General features: G+C 41.4%; 1 protein-coding gene across 1 annotated transcript in view; it reads right to left on the bottom strand.

The window, feature by feature from the left end:
- Positions 1-7,570: 7,570 nt before the first annotated feature.
- The window catches only part of LOC114501611 (inhibitor of carbonic anhydrase-like), a 38,318-nt gene continuing 22,715 nt past the window's right edge, over positions 7,571-23,173 (bottom strand). The window contains exons 12-17 of the mRNA XM_028518270.2: positions 19,488-19,643; positions 16,494-16,635; positions 10,883-10,947; positions 10,030-10,214; positions 8,638-8,824; positions 7,571-7,874 (exon numbers count right to left, since the gene is read on the bottom strand). Coding sequence (XP_028374071.1) covers positions 7,840-7,874; positions 8,638-8,824; positions 10,030-10,214; positions 10,883-10,947; positions 16,494-16,635; positions 19,488-19,643 — 770 coding nt within the window. The 3' untranslated portion in view covers positions 7,571-7,839. The remainder of the gene's footprint in view (positions 7,875-8,637; positions 8,825-10,029; positions 10,215-10,882; positions 10,948-16,493; positions 16,636-19,487; positions 19,644-23,173) is intronic.

The raw sequence follows: 23,173 nt of genomic DNA, 5'->3' as shown, positions 1-23,173 counted from the left end.
TCTAAAACCGAGGTGCTGAAACCTAGGTCTGAAACCTAAGGTCTGAAAACTATGGTAAACCTCTGACCTCTACAGATTTGTAGACAATTGGTGTCAACTATTAGTTTCTACAATTGAATCATCTTACCATTTTACTTGTTCTAAATGTTCTCACAAATAGGCCTTTTACATAAATATATGCAACTTGCCTACGTGTATAATTTAACAACAGTTAGCCCTATAGGATATCATCTTCCTAAAAACAGGTTAACTACCCTCTACCTCCACTCTTTCAGTCCAGAGATAGGTGGTGTAAGGCTGTAGAGAATCACTGGATGGCAGCTATGAATACACAAAAATTGTACACCAAATCCTGTGTGTGTGTGTGTGTGTGTGTGTGTGTGTGTGTTAGTAGGGAGAGCCCCAGGCTTTTGTTAATCCTTAAAAGTGGTTTCATTAATACCTCAAGTATGTTGAAATGCTAAACATTAAGCATCTGCTCTAGTCTTCTTTCCAAGCTCTCAGAAATGAAGGGAAGTGGAGGTAGGGTACTTGACAGCTCTTCGCCAGCACCAGTCAGTGAAAGGCCCCTGTTGAGCCAGAGTCTTCAGGCTCCTTCCTCAGATCTATGCCACTCAAGACTTCAAGTTTGTTTCTTCTTGTGGGGGAAACTGGCAGCAGAAACTCAAACCCATCAGAGCCAACAGTTTCCGGGGCTTTGGCCAAAGGAGCCTGAGGGCTTTGCAGCAGGTGACACTCTAGGAAATCATTTTCCTAGAACCTCCAGCACAAAGGATAATCATGCCTGTGGTTTTCTGGAGGCAGCCTGCAGGGACATGACCTAAAACTAGATGTGAAAACAACTTTCCCAAGAAGTACTGAAGGACCTGGAGCTAACTGGAGCAGGAGACACTATTTAGAAATAAATCAAAACTGTGAAGGAAAGGGACAAGGAAAGATGAAGTAAAAAGAAGTTCTAGACCAAAGTGGATGGAGAGTAAAAGCAAGAAACCCTAGAAAGCAAGGTACTGTGTTTTTGAATAATGCACAAAACAGTACAAGATGTTGCTCTGTGAAGTCAGAAAACATTTCCTGAGAATAGCCTTAGTCTAAAAGTTCAGGAAAGCAAATTTCACCAAAATTGAGCAATGGAAAGTACCGTGGTCAAATACCATACAAAGTTATTACAAGAAAAATTAAATAAGGAGAGAAATTACTCTACAGACAATGAAAGTATGCCAGGAAAATATGACTGCAAAACATCCAAAATATGTAACCTATAAAAAGGTATGAAGAGAGGCAGAAATAGTAAAGATGTGGATAAATAGTAAAGGTTTTTCTTTTTCACTTTTAAATTCCCTTAAAAGATAATTGTTTATTTCATGTAAGAATAAAAGTGTACTGTGGAATTTCTAACATGTAGATGTAAAATGTCTGATAATAAGAGCACAAAAGATGGGACTTCAGGCAAGATGGAGGCACAGGTAGACTCACCGTACCTCCACGCACAACCAAGATTAGAACAACAATTTAGAGGCAGAATAACACCCAGAACTGACAGAGAATTTATCTGAATGAAAGTCGGACAGCCAAGAAGTTGAAGTAGACCGGTTCATCCAGACCGGTAGGAGGGGCAGAGAGGAGCATCTGGGCACGGGTCTGGCATGTGGAGAACAGGGAGAACTGGGCGCATAAGGCAACCGGGAGTGCATAAGGCATCTGGGGCGCACAAGATCACAGCGGGTGGACCCTGAGTACGCAAGCGGCAGCTGGCGGACCCAGAGAGACGGCGATTGTGGACCAGGGCAGAGCGCGCAACCCAGGATCCCAGAGAAGGGAATGAGGTCCCAGAAGAATGGAACTACAGCCATCGTTCCCTCCCACCCCCACCCCTGCCCCCACCCCCACATACAACGTCACAATCTAGCGACTGGGATGCCCAGCCATCGTGAACACCTAAGGCTCCGCCCCTCACTGTAACAGGAGTGACCAGACCACAAAAAAAGAGAGAGAGAGAGATGTCTCAAACAGAAGAACAGATCAATGCCCCAGGACTCATCCTTTTAAGCGATCAAGAGATAGACAATCTATCAGATGCACAGTTCAAAATACTGGTGATCAGGAAGCTCACAGAATTAGTTGATTTTAGGTGCAAATTAGATGAAAAAATGCAGGTTACCATAAAAGAGATGAAGGAAGATGCAAGGAGAACCAATAGTGATGGGAAGGAAACTGGGACTCAAAACAATAGAGAGGACCAAAAAGAAGAAAAAAAACAACCAAACAGGAAAGAACAGAGAAATAAAAATTCAAAAAAGTGAGGAGAAGCTTAGGAACCTCCAGGACATCTTTAAATGTTCCAACATCTGAATTATAGGGGTACCAGAAGGGGAAGAGGAAGAGCAACAAGTGGAAAAGTTATTTGAACAAATAATAAAGGAGAATTTCCCCATTCTGGCAAAGGAAATAGACTTCCAGGAAGTCCAGGAAGCTCAGAGAGTCCCAGGGAAGTTGGACCCAAGGAGGAACACACCAAGGCACATCATAATTACACTAGCCAAGGTAAAAATGAAGGAGAGAATCCTAGAAGCAGCAAGAGGTAAGGGGACAGTCACCTACAAAGGAGTTCCCATCAGACTGTCAGCTGATTTCTCAAAAGAGACCTTATAGGCAAGAAGGGACTGGAAAGAAGTATTCCAAGTCATGAAAGACAAGGACCTATATCCCAGATTACTCTATCCAGCAAAGCTTTCGTTTAGAAGGAAGGGCAGATAAAGTGCTTCTCAGATAAGGTCAAGTTAAAGGAGTTCATCATCAGCAAGCCCTTATTTTATGAAATGTTAAAGGGACTTATCTAAGAAAAGAAGATAAAAAAAAACATGTATAGTAAAAGGACAGCAAACTCACAATTATTAACAACCACACCTAAAGCAAAACCAAAAGAAACTAAGCAAACAACTAGAACAGGAACAGAACCACAGAAATGGAGCTCACATGGAGGGTTAGCAACAGGGGAGTGGGAGGAGGAGAGAGGGGGAAAAGGTATGGAGAATAAGTAGCATAGATTGTAGGTTGAAAATAGATAGGGGGAGGGTAAGAATAGTATGGGAAATGTAGAAGCTAAAGAACTTATGACACATGGACATGACTAAAGGGGGGGATATGGGTGGGAGAGGGTGTACAGGGTGGAGGGGAGTGAAGGGGGGAAAATGGGACAACTGTAATAGCATGATCAATAAAATATATTTTAAAAAGAGCACAAAAGATGAAAGAGGGAAATCAGTGAAGTAGTGTAGCCAGCTTGTGCTGGCTTGCAAATGCTGGCTGTGTGTCACTTCCCAACTCTGGTTTCCTTGATGGCACTTTGGTAGCTTGAAATCTTCCATGAAACTGGCAAATGATGCAAATCAGGGCTACCCACCCTTTTTTTTCTTTAAAGATCTTATTCTTATCTGCATATCACTGGGGAAGTACAACTGTGCTATTATAGGATCTTACATTTACACACAAGTGCAAATATACTTGTGATATACTATTATTTGGCAGTAGTTTTAAGTTAAATATGTATATTGTAAATCTTGAAGATGTTAAAAAATAAAAGAATAGCCAATAGAGAAGATACAATAGAATACTAAAAATAATTAATTTAATACAGGCATACTTTGTTTTATTGTGCTTTGCTTTATTGCCCTTCACAGATGTACTTTTTACAAATTGAAGGCAAGACCCTCCTCCAGCAAAAAGATTATGACTCGTTTATTGCAGCACTCACTTTATTGCAGCCATCTGGAACCAAACCCACAATACCTCTGATGTATGCCTGCAGAAGGCAGAAAGGCAGAAGCAGGGAACCAAAGACAGGAAAGAAGTATCAGTAATTACATTATATAAAAATGAACTAAACACATTTAAAATGGTAGAAATTGTCACACTCAATGAAAAAGAAAGACCCAACTATGTGTTCTTTATGAGAAACCCACCTTAATATAAAGAAGCAGATGTATTAAAAGTAAAAGAATAAAAATACGCCACCAAACACACACTAATAAAAACAAGGTGGAGTGGCCATATTACTATGCAATAAAGTAGACTTAAGGAGAAGTATTACCAGAGACAGCTCAGGACATTTCATAATGATAAAGGAGTCAATTCATCAAGAAAGCCTAAAATCCTACATCTAACAGTCTCAAAATATATAAAACAAAATCTGATAGAACTGCAGACTGTTCTATCTTATAGTTTGAGATTTCAATCCTCTTCTCTCAGTGACTAAATGCAAAAAAAGGATACAGAAAATAAGTCAAGACAGAGGATTTGCACAATAATATCAACAAACTTCACCTAATTGCTATTTATAGAGCTATACTATAGACAAAAGCTGTCAAAAATTAGATTTACAGTTGTGAGTCTGGGAAACACAAGTTTATTCTTGCATTGTTACTTATTACTTATTGTACCATTTCCACACAAACAACATAAACCTACTTTTGCCCACCCTTATATTACAAAACTATGCATTATAGAATCACACCCAACAACTATAGAATACATTTTTTTCATGTATACATGGAACACCCACCAAGATAGACCATCTGTTGGCCATAAAAAATAAATGAATAAATTTAAGAAGATTAAAGTTATACAGAATATATTTTCTGACCACAATGAATTAAATTAGAAATCAATGAAAAAGCATATCTGGAAAATAACTAAGTATTTGGAAATTAAAAATAACTTTTAAATAAACAAATCAATGGAGAAATCTTTGGAAAACTATTTTTTAAATTTTTTACCTGAATGATAATGAAAGTACAACATAACAAAATTTGTGGAATACAACTATAGTAGTACTTAAAATGAAATTTATAATTTTAAATGTCTATATTAGAAATTAAGAATGTTCTAAATAATTAATCTAAGCTTTCACCTTAAGAATTGAAGAAAAATAAATGAAATGAAAAGTAAGTAGGAGAAAGGAAATAAGGCTAAGGACAGAAAATTAGATAGAAAATTAATAAACAGTCAAAATTTATAAAACAAAAAATTTATTCTTTGAAAAGTTCAACTAGGCTGATTAAAAAAAGTAGAAAAAACACAAATTACCAGTATGTAGTATAGAAGAAGAGATGTCACTATACAACCTATAAATATTAAAAGAATAATAAGAAAGTAGTTGGACAGTTTTATGGCAAAAATAGACAATTTAGATGAAATGAACAAATTCCTTGAAAAACAAAAATTTTGCAGCTGCAAATTTTCACTGGTTCTTTGTGAAACCTTCTACTTTTTCTTTGTTATGTTCACATTTTCACTTAAATCCTTTGCATATTTAAACACTTGTTAAACTTTTTTATTGTTTTTCTATTACAGTTGTCCCAGTTTTCCCCATTTGCCCTCCTCCTCCAACCCACTTTCCCCTCACAGTCAATCCCCACACCGTTGTCCATGTTCATGGGTCATTCATACATGTTCTTTGACTAGTCCCTTCCCCTTCTTTCCACCCTTATCCCCCTCTCCTCTGGCCACTGTCAAGTCTGTTCCACGTTTCTATGCCTCTGGTTCTGTTTTGCTTGTTAGTTTATTTTGTTCATTAGATTCCTCTTATGAGTGAGATCATATATTATTTGTCTTATACCAACTGGCTTATTTCACTTACCATAATGCTCTCCAGTTCTATCCATGCTGTCTCACAAGGTAGGAATTCCTTCTTTCTTTCTGCCACATAGTATTCCACTGTGTAAATGTGCCAGTTTTTTGATCCACTCATCTACCAATGAGTACTTAGGCTATTTCCAGCACTTGGCTATTGCAAATAGCACTACTATGAACATAAGGGTGCATAAGTTCTTTTGAATTGGTGTTTTGTTATCTCCCAAATATATAAAACTTGTACTACTGAACACCAAGGAGACAAAAAATCCAATTAAAAAAATGGGCAAAAGACCTGAATAGACACTTCTCCAAAGAGGACACACAGAGGGCCCATAGAAATATGAAAAGTTGTTCAACATCACTAGCCATCAAAGAAATGCAAATTAAAACCACAAAATATCACATCACACCTGTCAGAATGGCCATAATTAATAAATCAACAAACAAGTGCTGGTGAGGTTGTGGAGAACAGGGAACCCTAGTGCACTGTTGGTGGGAATGCAGACTGGTGCAGCCACTGTGGAAGACAGTCTGGAATTTCCTCAAAAAATTAAAAATGGAACTGCCTTCTGATCCAGCCCTTCCACTGCAGGGAATAAACCCTAAGAGTCCCAAAATACCAATTCAAGAGTTGTTAAATTGTTTAAAATTCATTGTCTGATAACAATCACCTCTGTGGTTTTCAGTTGTGTTTCTGTTAGTTGATTTTTCTCCTGATCCTGGATCACATTTTGTGCTTCTTTGCATATCTGGTAATTTTTGCATTTGATGCTGGATATTACATCTATATCTATATCTATATATCTTCTTTTCTTATTTAGATTTTATTATCTCCCTTTAATGAGAATTGAGGTTTATTTTAGAAGGCAATTAAGTTACATGTACATTAACTTGATTCTACCAAGGCTAGTTTCACTCTCAGTAAGGGCAGTTACAGAGCAGCCCTTAATCTATAGCAATTTCAGACCCACGTCCAAGGCATGACCTTCATTGAAATCCTTAGGTTTTCAGTGAGGTCTCTTTCTTCTGGTTGGTAGGAATGTGAATGATTCCTGGCTTTGTATAAGCCCTGAGAATTGTTCAGCATGTAGTTCTCTCACAGTTATTCTTTGCCCAGCCTTCAATTTCATTTACAACATGGAGATTAGTATTTCACCAGAGACTCAAGGAGACTCTTTATAAGATCTCTTTTGTATACAGATTCCAATCACTGTGTCTTTCCCAAGCTCCTGTCTCTGTTTCCTCAACTCAGTGTGATGGGTTCTCTAGGGTTCCCTCTCTTCTGTGCTGTGATCTGGAAATTTCCTCTAGGCAAAAAGTAGGGTCAATGTACTATTCACCTCTTTTCTTTCAGGGACCATAGTCCTGTGTTGTTAGTGTCTAGTATTTGAAGACAGTTGTTTTGTATATTTTTTCCAGTTTTTTAGTTGTTAATGGAAACAGGGCAAGTCCTGTGCTGGTTACTATTTCCCAGACAGAAGTCGACATTCATCAAACTGACATTTAACAATATATAATTTAGGTTCCCATTCAACAGCATTCATTGAGGCACTACCATGAGCTGAAATTATGATACAAATAGATATGACAAAATCTCTGATAACAAACTGATTAAAAAGAAATGAGTATAAATCACATTTTCAGGAAGTTGGTTATAAAAGGGTAGTAGGATTAGATTCTTCCAGTCCTTTTAATATTTCCTAATTAATCTGAATCAGGAGTTTGATTCCACTTGACATTATGATATTTAAATGTTAAAATATATTTAAAAATAAACTCATTCCTTATCCTTTATTTTTATTATGTAAGTCCTTGATAGTACACACACTGGTGCTTTTTGAACCCTTGTGATCACCACTCATACTCCCTTCAGAAAGATTTATTGCATAGATACTATTTAAGCAACTTGACTCTTAGGTAAAATAATCAAAGAATAGGGAGCTTTAAGAGAAGGTACAATTTAATAGATATTAAACTCAGAAGTATAATTCTAGTACAAACAAATAGTATTCTCTCCCCATGTGAGAACATTTAAGAAAGTTTTCTGAGTAAACTATTTTTATTCATTTCAATTTTTGCATCAGTTATAGCACATAATTACAAAGATAATTGATATGGACACAGGCCCACATGCAAACAAGTGAGAATGTGGCCCCATCATATTTGCAGGCTCTGAGCATCTCTGCAGTTGTCCACTTTGATCCATTTTTAACTTCTGTGGAATGTGCAGGTATCGAGAAGTTCTGTGAAGCACAACATAAGAGAAAGACCTTCAGGTACTGCCTATGCTTGCTCAACACAGTTCTGTTCCTATTTTTTAAGTAAATGATAGGTAATAAAGATTTTTAAAACTAACTCCCCATCTCCCCTCAGTAATGTCAGTACTATTCTTGACGACCCACATCGTCCTTCCCTCCTGCTCTCATTCTCTACAACATGTGAAATAATACAACAAAAATTCAGGTACACTCCTAATAATTTGATTATCCAATCTCTAATATTATTTCTCCAACTTCTTTTTGAGGCAGCTATGCCATTCTAGCTAGAAAGGCCCTATTATAGTGTTAACTACACTTTGTTTCTATTAATATTATTTTTAATAATATTTTACTTAATTTTAATTAATTATTTTACTTAAAATCTTTGAAAAAATCAATCCTCTGACTGGTATATACGTGTCATTTCCCAAACTTCTCCCTGTATCTGAAGTGATCACATATGTACATTTTCATTTTTAGCAAAAAAAATGAAATACATATATAAAGTTCAATTTCCAAATGATCTCAAATTCTTTTGCACTCTGCCTCCTTCGCATGATTTGGCTTTTTTCTCATCTAGTGTCTTATACTATTTTCTAACTGAGTCACCTCATTGGTGAGGTTGAATTCTCCTGCAGCGTTGGAAGCAGGCCCTCTGAATGTCTGTGTTCCTATTAGTACTGGCCCAGGGCTTAGCATGTTTACCTGACCCCCATGTTATCGCTCCTCAGTGTTTTCTTCTACTCACCAGAGGGTACGCATTGTCTCACGTTAGCAATAGCTCTAAGATACTCTGGCCCTAAGTATTTTTGATAAGTTGTTTTGTCCTGAAGGTTGGCCAAACATTCCGTGTCATCCCTGAAGAGCAGGTCCTTGGTTGAGGATTCGAACAACTGGAACATCATATACTGAAACCCATTTCTTCCAAAGAGCTCCTGGGTCAGATAGACAGATAGTGAGTGACAAGCAGTGCCAGAGGCACAGGGTTGTGTATTCTGCCCCCCAAAGACCTGAGTCTGCTGGACTGCAGCCCCAGCCCCAGGGATATCGGGAGCACAGCAACAACTTTGGAGGCACCATAGTGAAATGGCAAAAAGCATGGCCTCTGGATTCAAATCCTGCCCCTAGCTTTTCTTTGTTATTTGGGAAAATTCTTTACTGAGCTTATTGAACCTCATTTGTGAACAGAGATAGTAACACTAACTAGTGAGATAATGTATATAAAGAAAGTGCCAAACAGAAAAAGCTCCAAGTTTGCCACCATTATCACTATTCTGCCAGTCATTCCCAGGGGTTTTCAACTTTCTGGGTCACACTTGTATGTCTTCCTGCTGCTGGAGCCCTCATTACCTTTCCTCTTCTATTCTCTGGATCTGCCCCAGATACCCAGCCATTTCCATCTCTTCCTTTCCCTCCTCTTTCATCCTTTGTCCACTTCCTTTATAACCAGGGTGGCAGCTCACGCTGCATGGGTCCCATCCCTTCAAAGGTCTGCCACTAAGACCTCTCCCTGAGTTGTCCTTTTCCTGGGATGTGTGGGCAGCATATGCTAAGACATGGGTTCCTCATTAGAGCATTTCCAAGAATGAAGTGTGCTAGTGCAAGAGGCAGATGAGGCTCAGGGTTTTCCCTGAAATCATTTGATTTACACAGTCCACTGCTCCATAGGATCAGCCCTTTTTGGCTGCCTGTAGAGGTCATAAATTATCTGAATGTTGGCTTTATAACTCTCATGAAGCCTAAAACAGTGTTCAGCTTGCCAGGTTCAGGAAATACCCTGGATCTACCTAGGTCAGAGAGAGTAACCTCTACTCTGCTTTTCCCACATATAGCTCAGCCTAGTGTGAAGGGCACCCTTATTTCTGTGACAGAACAAGCCCAAGGGGTACCATGAGTGTGCTCAGAATCAAGGGAATCTCAGTGAGACCCTTCACATGCCCACATGTCCAAGGCTTTTTGGTCCACTTTGGTGTCCTAGAAGGCCCCAGGGCAAAAGTGAACATAACCACCAGTCTTCTGCTTTCATCGGAGGAAGAGCTGCAAGAATCAAGTGCCACCACCCAGGGAGAAAGAGTGTGAGACAGGGCTGGGGTGTCTCTGTGCAGGTCTGCAGGTGAATTGAGCGTTCAGTTGCCTATACCTGTTGGTTGAAGAGCATTCTGCGAACAAAATCTGCATTATCTTTCCTTGAGACCACAGCATGATTTGGGACTACGGCCAGGTGGCAGTTCTGAGCCTCAGTCACAGGCTTTCTGGTGTCATCGAGGCACAGCAGCTCAAAGTCTTTCTGCTTTAGATCCTTAGCCCAGTCTTCATGATTTTTTCCTGGGGAGAGAGAAGCCAGGGCAACTAACGATTTTCATCAAGGTGCCCTCCCTGGGGAGAAGTGACCAACCACCAGAGCCCGGGCTCACCAAGACACAGAGAAACAAAACAATACAGCTTTTAAAATAAAACAGAAGAGAAACATCCATGAACTCATAAATTCATAACCCTTATGATTAGTGCTTTTTCTGCCCTGTCAAAGACAAAGATTTCTTAAATAGGCATGAAAAAGCACTAGCTAAAAAGGGAAAGACTGATAAATTGAACTATGTTAAAATTAAGATGATCTGTTTATCAAAAGACATCACTAAGAAAGCAAAAAGGCAAGATTTTTCAGAGGTGGACAATATATTTTCAATACATATAACTGTCAAAAACTTGTATCCAGAATACATCAAGAATGCCTATAAATCAAGAGAGAGAGGTGCTCAGATGGAATGCATCCTCTGTGTGTTTGCCAGATGGGTTGAAGGCCAGTGTAATAACCGACCCTGTGAAGTCTGACTGGACATGAAGAAGTTTCTCAGTCTCCAAATAAAAAATGTTAGGGACAAAGTCACTCAAGCCTGATAGACTTAACAAACCTCCTTGATTTCCCAAGTGAGGAGGAATTTCCCATGAGAGACTCACATTTCTCCAAGGGAGTAAAGGACAGAGCAGCCACGTACCGTCTATGTTCTGCAGGACTGTGGGGTGCTCCACAAAGGCCACGTCTCCCTTCTCAATCAGACACCTGCACACCAAGGAGCAGGTCAGTGAGGAGGACCAGCAGGAGTGGAGGGAGAGACACCGAGGGGAGGATCACTGAGAGGCTCACACCCCTGCCACCCAGGCCACTTCCACACACACAACTGTAATGCCTGGCTCTCCCTGGGAATTAGAGGAGAAATGTAGTAATAATAAAAAAAGAAATACGCCATTTAGTTTGTATTGTTCCTTATTTTAAGTGCTGATCAGTTTCTCTAGGGGAAATGCTTGTGTTCTCCTAACAGATATTCAAGGATGACTGGTTGGATCAAAACTCACTTCAGAGATTAAAATCAACATGGAAGATGCGATTTTGAAGGGCTCTCATCACATCCATATGTCTACTCAGCCTTAATAAAAGTTAATGTGTATCACTAGATATTTGTCCATACTTGATCCCCGTGATCTGTGTTTTAACAAGCTCTCGAGGAGATTCTGACCTGTGCTCAGGTGTTAGAACTAATGCTCAAGGCAGCCACCTCCCCACTCTATGGAGCAATGACTTCAGAAACATCTCCTGCAAACCTCTGTCCCTCCTCATACCCCTCCCCAACACTCATCCTCTGGCAGGTGCTCCTGCCTCCCAGAGAAACACAGAGATCATTACTGGGCATTCCTTCAGCATCCAAATCTACCAGTCCAAGTGTCCAGTGCTCTTCTCCTGCCCTTCAGGTACAAAGGTCTCCCTCCCAGCGAAAGTGTCCTCCCCAGGTGCTCTGCATCCCATCCCCACCCACATTCCCAGGCACTTTCTGCTATGGTTATCCTCTTTCTCTTGCATAATTGGAGTCTTTTCCTCTTCACTGAGCTCTTTTCATGGACATTCCTATTTCTTTTCTTATAAAAAACAACAATAAGCCCTGCATCGATGCCCACAACCCTCAGCAACGGGTCTCTCTCCCCAACTCATCCAAGCACCTAAAAGGAATGACCACATTTACCATCAGCACCCCTTCACACCACGCTCACTGACCCTTGGCAGTCAGGTTAGGAGACAGACTCACTATTGAATCCCCTGCCACCAGAGTCACCAGATCCAGAGGCCAATTTGCCATACTCATTTTATTTGATCTCTCAGGTTTCTCTCCAGATCTCTCATCCTTTCTTCAGTGATTTGAAAAGTCATCTTTGTTATAGACCAAATATAATTATGTTCATGTAAGTCTATTCTTGTAAGTCTATTCTCCTCCATTGATTTGTCATTCTTGCACATACATCAGCCTGTATAGGCCACAGTATTGCAATGTTATGTGATCTTCATATTCAGGAAAACATATTCCAAATTTGGTCTAATTTAATTGGGCATTCTGAACTTCATCTGGTAACTCTCACCTTAACCTACCTTGGCTGGCCCTTAAGGCTCAGGTCTCAGACCTCACAAGGAAGAAGCCCACCCCAGAGCATCTGTTAAAACATCCCCTTTGGCTTAAGATGGTTTGCATGGGTTTCTGCACTTGCAACCAAAGGAGTCCTTATATATTTTATTAAAGAAGAAAAGACATTAAAGAATATAAGTAACCCTGGCTGTTGTGGCTCAGTGGATTGAATGCCAGCCTGCAAATTGAAAGGTTGCTGGTTCAATTCCCAGTCAGGGCACACGCCCTGTGTGCCTGGGTTGTGGGTCAGGTCCCCAGCTGGGGGTGTGCGAGAGGCAACTGATTGATGAATCTCTCACACATTGATGATTCTCTCCCTCTTTTTCTCCCTCCCTTCCCCTCTCTCCAAAAATAAATAAATAAAATCTTTTAATAAAGAATATAAGTAAATAAAATTTAGATTAGTCTAGAGAGTTAAAAGTGCTAAAGAAAACATAAAGCAAGAAAGAAGGAAATAAAGTATGGCTGAGTGTGTGTGTGTGTATGAGAGAGAGAGAGAGAGAATTATACAGTAGCCAGGAAAGACTTATTTGAGAAACCTTAAAGGAAATGTGGGAATTAACCATGATGACATGACAAGGAAGAACACTCCAGATGGGAGTAAGAGCAAGTGCAAAGGCCCCGAGGCAGGAGTGTGGCTGATGTCTTCAAGGAAGAGCTGGGATGCCAGCATGGCCAGCAAGGGGGAATATCATGAAGAGGTTTTATAGGTCAAAGAAGGACCCTGACTTTTATTCTGAGTGATATGGAAAATTACTGGAGGACTTTAAGCAGAGAAGTGTAATGCTCTGATTTATGTTTTAACAGCCTAGCTCTTGCCAATGTGTTGAAAATAGACTGTGGTGGAGGAGGATAGGACAGATGCATAGAGACCTGTTAGGGGGATATTATAACAATCTGAGGAGAGATGTGGTTTGGATCAAGGTGGTATCAGTGGAGACAGGTGGTATAGGTAATGTTGGTTACCTGCTGCAGGTAGAGCCAACATGATTTGATGATGAGCCAAATATGGGGTCTGAGAGGTGAGTAGACATGGATAACATGCACCAAGATTTTGCCATTTTTCCAAAAGAAAAAAAAATGGAGTTGCTTTTAACTGAGATGAGGAAGACTGAAAGAGGTACTGGTTTGGGTGGGAGTGTGAAATTTCAGAAGGTCAGTTTGGGACATTTAAATTTGAGATGGTGATTAGAAATCCCAGTAGGCAGTTGGATATACAAATCTGGAGTCTCATCTGGAGTTTTGAAGGGACAAGCTGAACAGGAATGTAAATTTGGTTTGCATATAGATGAATGGAGACTAGATAACCACGGGCATGAAGAGAGAAGTCCAAGGATGGAGACCTGGGCTATACCGCCAAGCAGAGGTTGGGGAAGTGAGGCTGAATCAGCAAGAGACTGAGATGCAGTAGCAGGAGAGGGAAGAGGGAGTCCAAGAGAGTGTGGTGTCCTGAAGCCAAGGAAGAAACTGTATCCGAGAGGAGGAAGTGATCAGTGGTGCCAATTAGATCAAGTAATGCAACGACTGACAACTGGTCTTCGGATTTACTTAGCAACATGGAGGTCATTGGTGATTTAAAAGTGCAATTTCAGCTTCATTATGGATGGCGGTGCACCAAGGGGGAGGTAGGGTGGGAACAGCCTGCCCATGTGCCAACAGTGAGGAAGGCTGTTTTCTGTAGATAATTTAAAAACAATAATAAAAGCAATTCCACTAATTGGAGGTGGGGGAGGTGGACAGATTTTTAAACTGGGTTCTGGGGAGATTGAAAGGAGAGAAATTGGAGTGAGCAAGGATGTTGAGCTTCAAGGGGATTTTGTTATAATAAGGAGAGAAACAGGAAGCTGCTAGAAAGGAAAGAGATCAAGAAAGGTTTTACTTATTTATTTATGTTTAAGATGAAAAAATAGCAGCATGTTTTAGGCTGATGGAAATAATGGAGTAGAGAGAAGAAAATGGGATGATGAAGCAGAAAGAGGGCAGATGTGCTGGGGCAATGCCCTGGAAGAGGCTGGAGGAAAGGCTATCGATGCAGGGACAGGGCTGGGCTTTGCTAGGATGCAGCCTAGTCATCCTGTATTCAGGATGACTCTTATTAGAGGAGGGAGGACAGCGTCTATGAGCACAGATGCTAGCACACAGGAGATGTGGCACTGGGGACCGGGTGGAATTTCTCTTTTGATTGCTCCACTTTCTTCAGATAAAATGGGAAGCAAAGATCAAATAGATAGAGGAGGAAGTGTTGGAGGATTGAAGAGAGGACAAAGTACGGAATCATCTTCTAGGAGAGCAGGGTGGTGAATGGACTCAGAGACGTATGGCCCATTTCAAGTGAGTTCTCATCACTTTAAAGGGAGACCAGTGAGCCTGGAAGTGCAGACACTGAGTGGTGGAATGTTGGACCTACCAAGGTTGTGGGTTCAGCCAGGAGAGAGGACAGGCATTTGAGGATATGTGCAGAACAATTATCATTTGTTGGCTGTGGAATGTATGCTGGGTGCAGAAGGGGAAAGGACATAAAGAGAAGTGAGAACAGGGAAGGATTTGTAGGATCAATGGATCACAGGGCAACAAGAGTGAAGGGCTATTGAAGTCAGGAAACTATAGGGAGTGAAAAGGCAGGTAGGAGGTAGTGGGGAGAATGATGTGTTGGAAGTGAAGATTATTCTTTGTGTGTTCGTCTTTGTTTTGGAAAGAGGAGAGTTCATGGTTCAGGACAGAACTCAACTCTAGGTCCTCTGTGATATCTTATAATAGTACCAAAGTGGGTCTATCAAACTTAATACCAATGCACCTTCCAATGTAAAGAAAAATTAAATGATTTTAATCTAAGGTTAACATTCAGCATATATTATTATAGTGGGATCTGTGAAAATATATAATTTATGTATGGCTTATAAAAGAGACAAAACTTTGGAGAGGGCAGAACAAGGTAGTCTGGCAGTGTGGTGAGTAAGTGTCCTCCCTAGAAGCTCACATATTCTCCACACAGCAGCCATAAACCCCTAATTCGCACAACATAGCCTATTGCCTCAAAGTGTCCCATGCCATCTATCATACTTAGAATTAAATCTAGCCCTGGCTGGCGTAGCTCAGTGGATTGAGTGCGGGCTGCGAACCAAAGTGTCGCAAGTTCGATTCCCAGCCAGGGTACATGCCTGGGTTGCAGGCCATAACCCCCAGCAACCACACATTGATGTTTCTCTCTCTCTCTCTCTTTCTCTTTCTCCCTTCCCTCTCTAAAAATAAATAAATAACTAAAATCTTTAAAAAAAAAAAAAAGAATTAAATCTACCTTCTTAGCCAGGACAGTGGGGCACTGAGACAGCAACTGTCTGCAGCTTCAACCTCCTCACACGCTTGATCCTCTCCTTCCCATGCTCTACTTAGGGCCTTCTTCTCCGGCCTCAAACAGTAGGATTTGTCCCACCTCCTGCCTTTGTCCTTGCTACTCCTTCTTCCTGGATTACTCTTGCTCCAAATTTTCTTGAGTCGGATTCCCTTTTGATATTTAATCCTCAGTTCACATTGACCCTCCACTTGCTTCCATGACCACCATTTCCAAAATAGTCCCCTCCCCAAGTCACAGCCATATCACCACCTTGGTTCCTCAGTAGCCCTTAACAAAGTGAGTAAGTGATTGTCCTTGGTTTACATGTTTATTGTCCTACTCCCGTGGACTCAGGGTGGGGACTGTGTGTGTTCTGTTGCCATGATAACCTTCTACCTAGAACAGTGCCTGCCACAAACTAGGTGCTCAATAATATTTCTTGAATGGATAAAGGAGCTCAAGAATATCTATTTTCAAAATCTCATCAGCCAGGTATAAGAAGCACATGTAGAGAACCCCCCTACTATTTTAAACTGGGGCTCTGAAAGACTTCATGATGTATCCACAATCACACAGAAGAAAGGAGCAGAAGCATAACCAGGGCTGTGACCCTGCACCATCGTTTTGCCTCTCCTTGGGTGCCTTGGGTCTGCTGGGACTGGAGTCCTAGTGAACTAGGAGCCACTGGGAATTTGCAGTTCTAGTTCTGAATTCTGGCTCCTCTGAAATACAGCACTGAGATGCTGGGGTGGTGAAAGACGTGAAAGGACAAGAAGTTCATGGGGTTGGAGCCAAAGAGAAATGTGGTGCACAGACACTACTCGCCTGAGTGCTCCGCTGGAGCCGTAGTACTTCTCGTGGCTGTTGGGAGCACACACGTGGGCTGGACTGCTGCCGCCGCCGCACAAAGCACAGAGACTGGAATCTGGATCAGACCCAGGGGCGCAGCTTTGACTGAAAAATTCATCTGTGCAGGAGGAAAGAGGAGGTCAGCTCACCTGCCTGTGTTAGCAAGAAAGTCTCAGATTTTTGTCCCTAGAATTGACTGAACAATGTAAAGATGCATTAGGGTATTTGGGACCATATTTTTGGAAATAGGAACCTTATGAAATTAAAAAAAAAGTTGCAGCTGGGATGAAGTAAAGGGGGACTAGCTGACGTTGGGACAAGAGTGTGAACTCACAAAAGTCTTCTGTGTTCTGGAACAGGAAGAGTAGATATAGATTTATCCCTAAGAGTGGACAAAACTGGAAGTCCTGGCTGGTTGAACCTGCTCCACATGTTTTCCAATGTCTGCTGCCCTGCCCTTCTTTAGAAGACCTGCCATGGTGACTTTAAGTCCAAGAAGGGGCCTGGGAGGCCTGGCCACCAAGTCCTGTGCTGGGCTCCAGGACACTGTGGTGAAGACCCACCCTCCTGGAACCTAAGTCTGTGGGGCAACAGTCATAACTCAAGTAATCTCACAGTGAATTCATGTTTTCCCTCTTGCTCTGGGGAAAAAATATAATTCTACAGGCTGCAGAGAAGGGAACCTGATACACAGGGAATCAAGGAGAGGTCTCAAGAGATGAAGAATGAATAGGAATTACCTGAGTGAAGGGCGAAGGAAGCAGCATCTGCAAAGGCCCAGGGTGGGCAGTGGAGGCGAAAGACAAACTGCCTAGAGAGCTTAATGGAGGCCACTGGGGCTGGACCACCCACAGCAAGGGTGAGTGGGGAGCGGGCAGGCATCCAGACCACATGTGACCTTTTACCCTTCAGTGTAGAGTTTGTTCTTTACTGTTAGAGAAATGGGGAGCTTCTGAAGGGCTTTAGACAGTCCTGGGCAGGATATCGTCAGGTCTGCTCTTTGCAAAGAATGGTCTGGAAACAGGGTGGATGGAATCCAAGGCAGATGTGGTGTGCATGCAGCAGGCTGCTGCAGGAGTCAAGGGGAGATGGGGGCAGCTTGGACTAGAGTAGCACAAAGGAGAGGTCGGTAGGTGGAGGGGAGAGAAACTGACAGTACTGGTGATGGATGGGTGTGTGGACAATGACAGCTTCCAGGTTTCCAGATGGTGCAAGTGGATGGACTGTGGGGTCCTCCAGCAAGCTAGGCAGCTCAGCAGCAGGACCAAGCTCAGCAGACACGGTATATTTTGTTTTGGACAGTTTGAACTTAATGTGCTTCTGAGATCTCTAAGTAGATAATGTCAAATAGGCAGTTTATCTATATACGTCTCGAGGGCAACATCTAGAGATGGGATTTTTTATCCCATCTGTATGTGGGATAAAAACTTGATATTATCAATATATAGACATAATAGTATTAATCATGATAGCAGCAAACATTTATCTAGTGCTTGCTATGTGCCTAGCTTTCTACATACAATATTTGTTTAGATGGTGGTCAAGGCTATAGGCATGGTGTGAGTACTTGAGGACTGTGTTTAGAATGGGGGAAAAAAGTTACTTTAAGCAACTCAAACATTTATTAACCAGGTTGGGAAAGGGGGACATTGTAGGGGTAGGAGAATGACCAAGCCTGTGTGTTTTCACAATGCCAGGATAGTGTTTTAAGTTGCTTTGAAGAAAGAAAGGTCATGGAGAAAAGGACAGGAGCATGCCCTTCCAATTAAGCAACAGGTAGGTCACAGTAGCCTTGACCAGAGTTCTTTGTGTGGAAAGATGTACAAAACCAGAGGGCAGGGAGTAGGTGGGAGGTGAGTGGTTCAGACCAGGATTTTAATAAGTCTGGCAGTAAATAGGAAGAGAAAGAAGGCAGGAGCTAGAGGAGAATATTGGGAGAGAAAGGGTTTTTAAAGATGGAAGATGTTGGGTATGTTTACATGTTGAAAGAAATTGTTGGATATACCAGAGGGAGAAGTAGTGACTGAGGGCATGAGGCTCTGGGAGGGGAGCAAGAGAGGGGCCCACACCTAAGGGAAGCAGAGGGGTTGGCTGGGTTGTGGAGGGAGGCGGAGCAGATGAAGCCATCAGGGGGCCACAGCTTTGGCAGTGGGATGTTTGGCGGGGGTCCTTTCTGGTGGTTTCAATTGCCTATTGTAGGTGTGGATAAGATCACCTGCTGGGAAAGGGTGGTAGATGGGTGTGGGATAGAGGTGTGTGGACAAGTACAGCATTAGGATAATTACTGGGAAGTGTGGAGGTGTGGAGCAGAGAAGCAGTGGGAGTGCTCCTGAGTGCTGGGGACCACCGAGGCCAGCAGCTGGGGCATTTCCAGTGGAATGAACCGTTCCGCCCTGTCACATCCTCCAGCCATGTTCAGCTGCTCAGGTGCAGAGGGCGAAGAGAGCAGGTAGTAGGGTTCGTAGAAGGGCTATGATTTGTCAGGTGGCTGGGGAAAAGAGGAGAGCAGGAATCTTTTAGGTTTTGGCAAGAATGTTGCTAAAAAATGCCTAATAAGGAAATCTAAGAGAGATGAGGATGAAAGTGAAAGATAAAGCACTTAAGGGCTTACTGGTGTAAGGTTTTCAGTTTTAAAAAGCAGCCAGTGTATTTAGTAAAACAATGCACATGTATGTTACAAACACACACCCCACTCTTGCTCTGCAACCCCAGGCTTGTTCCCTGAGCCAGCTGCAAGTTATAAAGAATAGGGTATTTCCCCAACATCTGCCCTTTGGGTCAAGTCATTCCCCTCAAAGCAAGGAGGTGAGGAGAAAGGAGAGGACTTCTTTCAAGACATGTGAAGCTCACCCACAATGTCTGTCCAGCCCTTTTAGGCCACCCCTTGCCATATATTGAAGTGAATTTCTCCCCTACACAGGCACAGGCCCAAGGAAGGGGCTGCCACACCACCTCCCGGAACACACTTACCAAATTTACAGGACCCAGTATGGTTGTATATTAAGCCCATGGGAATGTTCCAGCCTGCAGAAGTGCCAACTGCTGTGTGGCAGGACTTCTTGCCTCGCAGAGAGTTCCAGGTAAGGTGGGCATCGGATTTCTTAACCACTGCCACAGCATAGTAACCTGGCAACAGAGATACCAAGATGCAATTTCAATAGCTCCAGGGCCCTCTGATAATGTGTTCTAGAGCTGCTGCAGCTAGCCCTTGCCTGCCACTCTCTCCAGGGAGGGGAAATAGTTGAATCCCTCACCTCACTGTAGCAGAGGCCCCTGCAAATAACTGTCATTATTAGTATTGGGCCAAACAGACTACCACTCCTGCTCCAGATATGTCTGCATGTGCACATTCACAAATCTTTACACTAACACTTCATACTTTTTCAATCAAATCCTGGTATACATTCTTTTCTGCGAGTTACTTTATTTTTTTTCAACAGTGGATTGTGGATATCTTTTTGATTCAGTAGAAATCAATATAACTCTCTCATTCTATTAAGTATTGGTTGACTCTAAGTTACATTCCACTGTATGGAAGTACTGTATTTTGTGATCCCCCTACTGGTGGGCATTTACATTGTGACCCATTTTTCCCTATTATGAACCACTAATGTATATAAATTTTTGTACATATATAACTGTGCTCGTATTTCTGTTGAATAAAGTCCAAAAGAAAGAGCTTTAATGGCTTCTTTTTTAAGGTTAAATCTGATTTTCTAGGTTCACAATAATATTTTTAATAATGACAATTTTTAAAAAGATTTTATTTATTTATTTTTAAAGAGAGGGGCAGTGAGTGAAAAGGAGAGGGAGAGAAACACCCGTTGGTTGCCTTTCACATGGCCTCAGCTGGGGACCTGGTCTGCAACCCAGGCACATGCCCTGACCGAATTGAACCAGCAACTTTTCAGTTTGCAGGCCAGTGCTTAACCAACTGAGTAACACCAGCCAGAACTTTCATAATTACAATTTAATTTCCCTTTCCCCAATATTAAAAAATCTCTCTTTCCCTTTCTTGCTGCATTCATTTCCAAATAACATTGAATATCTTTGTTGGGAGTGGGCCTTCTTGTCTTGTTCCTATTTCTAATCAGAACACTATTGATATTTCATGTATTCCTATCCCATCCCAATATTATGTGACTGAATTGTGCTTACTGAGTAAGGCTTAAGTAGCAAAGCTGAATTTATAATATGATTAGAATAATAAATCTTCAGAATTAGAAGATAATGAGATTCATCATAAGCAAACCCCCTTCCCTCATACACACACACACAATCACACACACACACTCCCATTCTTGGGTCATGGCTCAGGTCTCTATATATTCAAGCCTGGAAAAGTTGGGAGGCAACATGGGAAGTGGAACACTTGCCTCAGCAGTTACTTTCTAAATGGCATCACACAAATCCCTTAACATTTAGGATCCCAAATGTCTCCTGAGTAAAATGGTGACAATGATACTCATCCCAGAGGGTTAGTTAAGATCAGGTGTGCTATTATGAGCATATTGTATGTTAGGAATGAGAAGGGGAATTCACATCAATAGGTTTCCAACCATGTTGTTAGTGGCAGAAGAAGTACCAGAGCCCCTTTCTTGGTGAAGCAGATTCTCCCGAGCCTACAGCAAGCCCTTACCTACTATCCCAGCAGCTAAATACAGAGCCTTTCTGAGATGTAACTCGTATGCACAAATGGCATTACTGTCCTCTATTATGTATGTTTGTGTGTGTAGCTTGGAGTTAACCCCTCTCCATCTCTACTCAGATCTAACCTTTTCCATCATAGCCAGTCACACTGAACTGTCTACTAAGCATCCTTGTTGACCTACATTTGCTGATCATTGCAGTTCCTGAAATTCCAACCACTCTTGAGGCAGCTAGAGTTCTCTTTGACTTCACGTATTCTGTAATCACAACAGACTAAATGGCTGATAAAATGTCAGCTCTTAGGGTTGGGGATAAAGACAATTTAGAGAAGGCCATTAGCCATGAAAGCAGACAGAGGGACAGCAATCCTAGGGCTTGGATCCTGCTACACAGGAAGAGAAGCTGCTGCAGGGTGAGTAGCTTTGCATTCCTGAGGACTCTGTGGAGAGTGGTCAGTGCAGGGCCTCTGTGACCCTGTGCTCAGCAGGTGCTCTTTATGCTGTGGTGCTCCAAACCCATTCACCCCCCCCCCCCAGCTCACCTATTTCATAAGAAATGCCAAACCCATGCTCCCTAATTCCAAAATATACTTCAAATCTATAATAATCAAAACAGTCTGGTGCTAGCACAAAAACAGGCACATAAATCAATGTAACAGAATAGAGAGCCCCAAAAGAAACCCTCATTTGTATGCTTAACTAATCTGTGACAAAGGAAGCAAGAATATAAAATGAAGAAATGATAATCTCATTGACAAGTGGTGTTGAGAAAACTGGATAGACATATGCAAAAAGGAAATAAACCACTCTCTTAAACCATATACAAAAGTAAATTCAAAATAGATGAAAGACTTAAATAAAAGACCTGAAACCATAGAACTACGTAGGAGAAAACAGACATTAAACTATTTGACATCAGTCTTAGTAATATCTTTTTGGATATGTCCCCTCAAGCAAGGGAAAGGAAAACAAAAATAAAGAAAGGAGACTTCATCAAACTAAAAAGCTCTGCACAGTGAAGGAAATGAAAATACCACTTACTGAATGAGAGGGTATATTCACAAGTGATATATCTGAATGATAATATAAGAAACTCCTACAACTCAATAACCAAAAAAATCCAGTCAAAAAATGGGCAGAGGACATGAAGAGACATTTCTCCAAAGAAGACATACAGATGGCCAGGAGACATGAAAAGATGCTCAACCTTACTAATATCTGGAAAATACAAATCAAAACCACAATTATTATTATCTCACACCTGTCAGAATGACTATTAGCAAAAAGTCAATGAGTAAGTGTTGGTGAGGTTGGAGAAGAGGGAGCCCCCATGCACTGTTGGTGGCACTTCAATTTTGCGTAGTCACCATAGTAAATAGTATGGAGATTCCTCAAAAAATTGAAAACAGAACTACCACACGATTCAGCAACTCCACTTCTGGGTATTTATCCAAAGAAAACAAAAACACTAATTTGAAAACATACAAGCACCATTAGGTTCATTGCAGCATTATTTGCAATAGCCAAGATACGGAGGCGACCTAGGTGTCCACTGATAGATGAATGGATAAAGATGTGGTTGACATATTCGTATATGTGGACCTAGAGTGTATTATGCTAAGTGATACACTCTGGATCCACATAAAGAAGTCAGACACAGAAAGACAAATACAACATGATTCATTTACATAAAAATTAAAACGAGCAAACAAAAACAGAATTGTAGAAACAAAGAACAAACTGATGGTTGCCAGAGGGGAGTGGGGTAAATGGATGGGTGAAAAAGATGAAGGGCAATATAGTCAATAACAGTATGATAACTTTGCACGGTGCCAAATGGTTCCTAGAGTTAGTGTGGTGAGCACATTGTAAAATATATAAATGTCGAATTGCTATGCTGTGTACCTGAAAATGACATGATATTGTATGCCAACTATATTTTGATTTAAAACCATTAAATTCAGAAAATAAAAAGAAACTCCAGAACCAAACGAGCACCTGTTTTCA

This window comes from Phyllostomus discolor, chromosome 7 (assembly GCF_004126475.2).
Source record: "Phyllostomus discolor isolate MPI-MPIP mPhyDis1 chromosome 7, mPhyDis1.pri.v3, whole genome shotgun sequence".
NCBI classification, from domain to species: Eukaryota; Metazoa; Chordata; class Mammalia; order Chiroptera; family Phyllostomidae; genus Phyllostomus; species Phyllostomus discolor.
The sequence above is the reverse complement of the archived record's forward strand: the minus strand, read 5'-3'. Positions and strand labels throughout refer to the sequence as shown.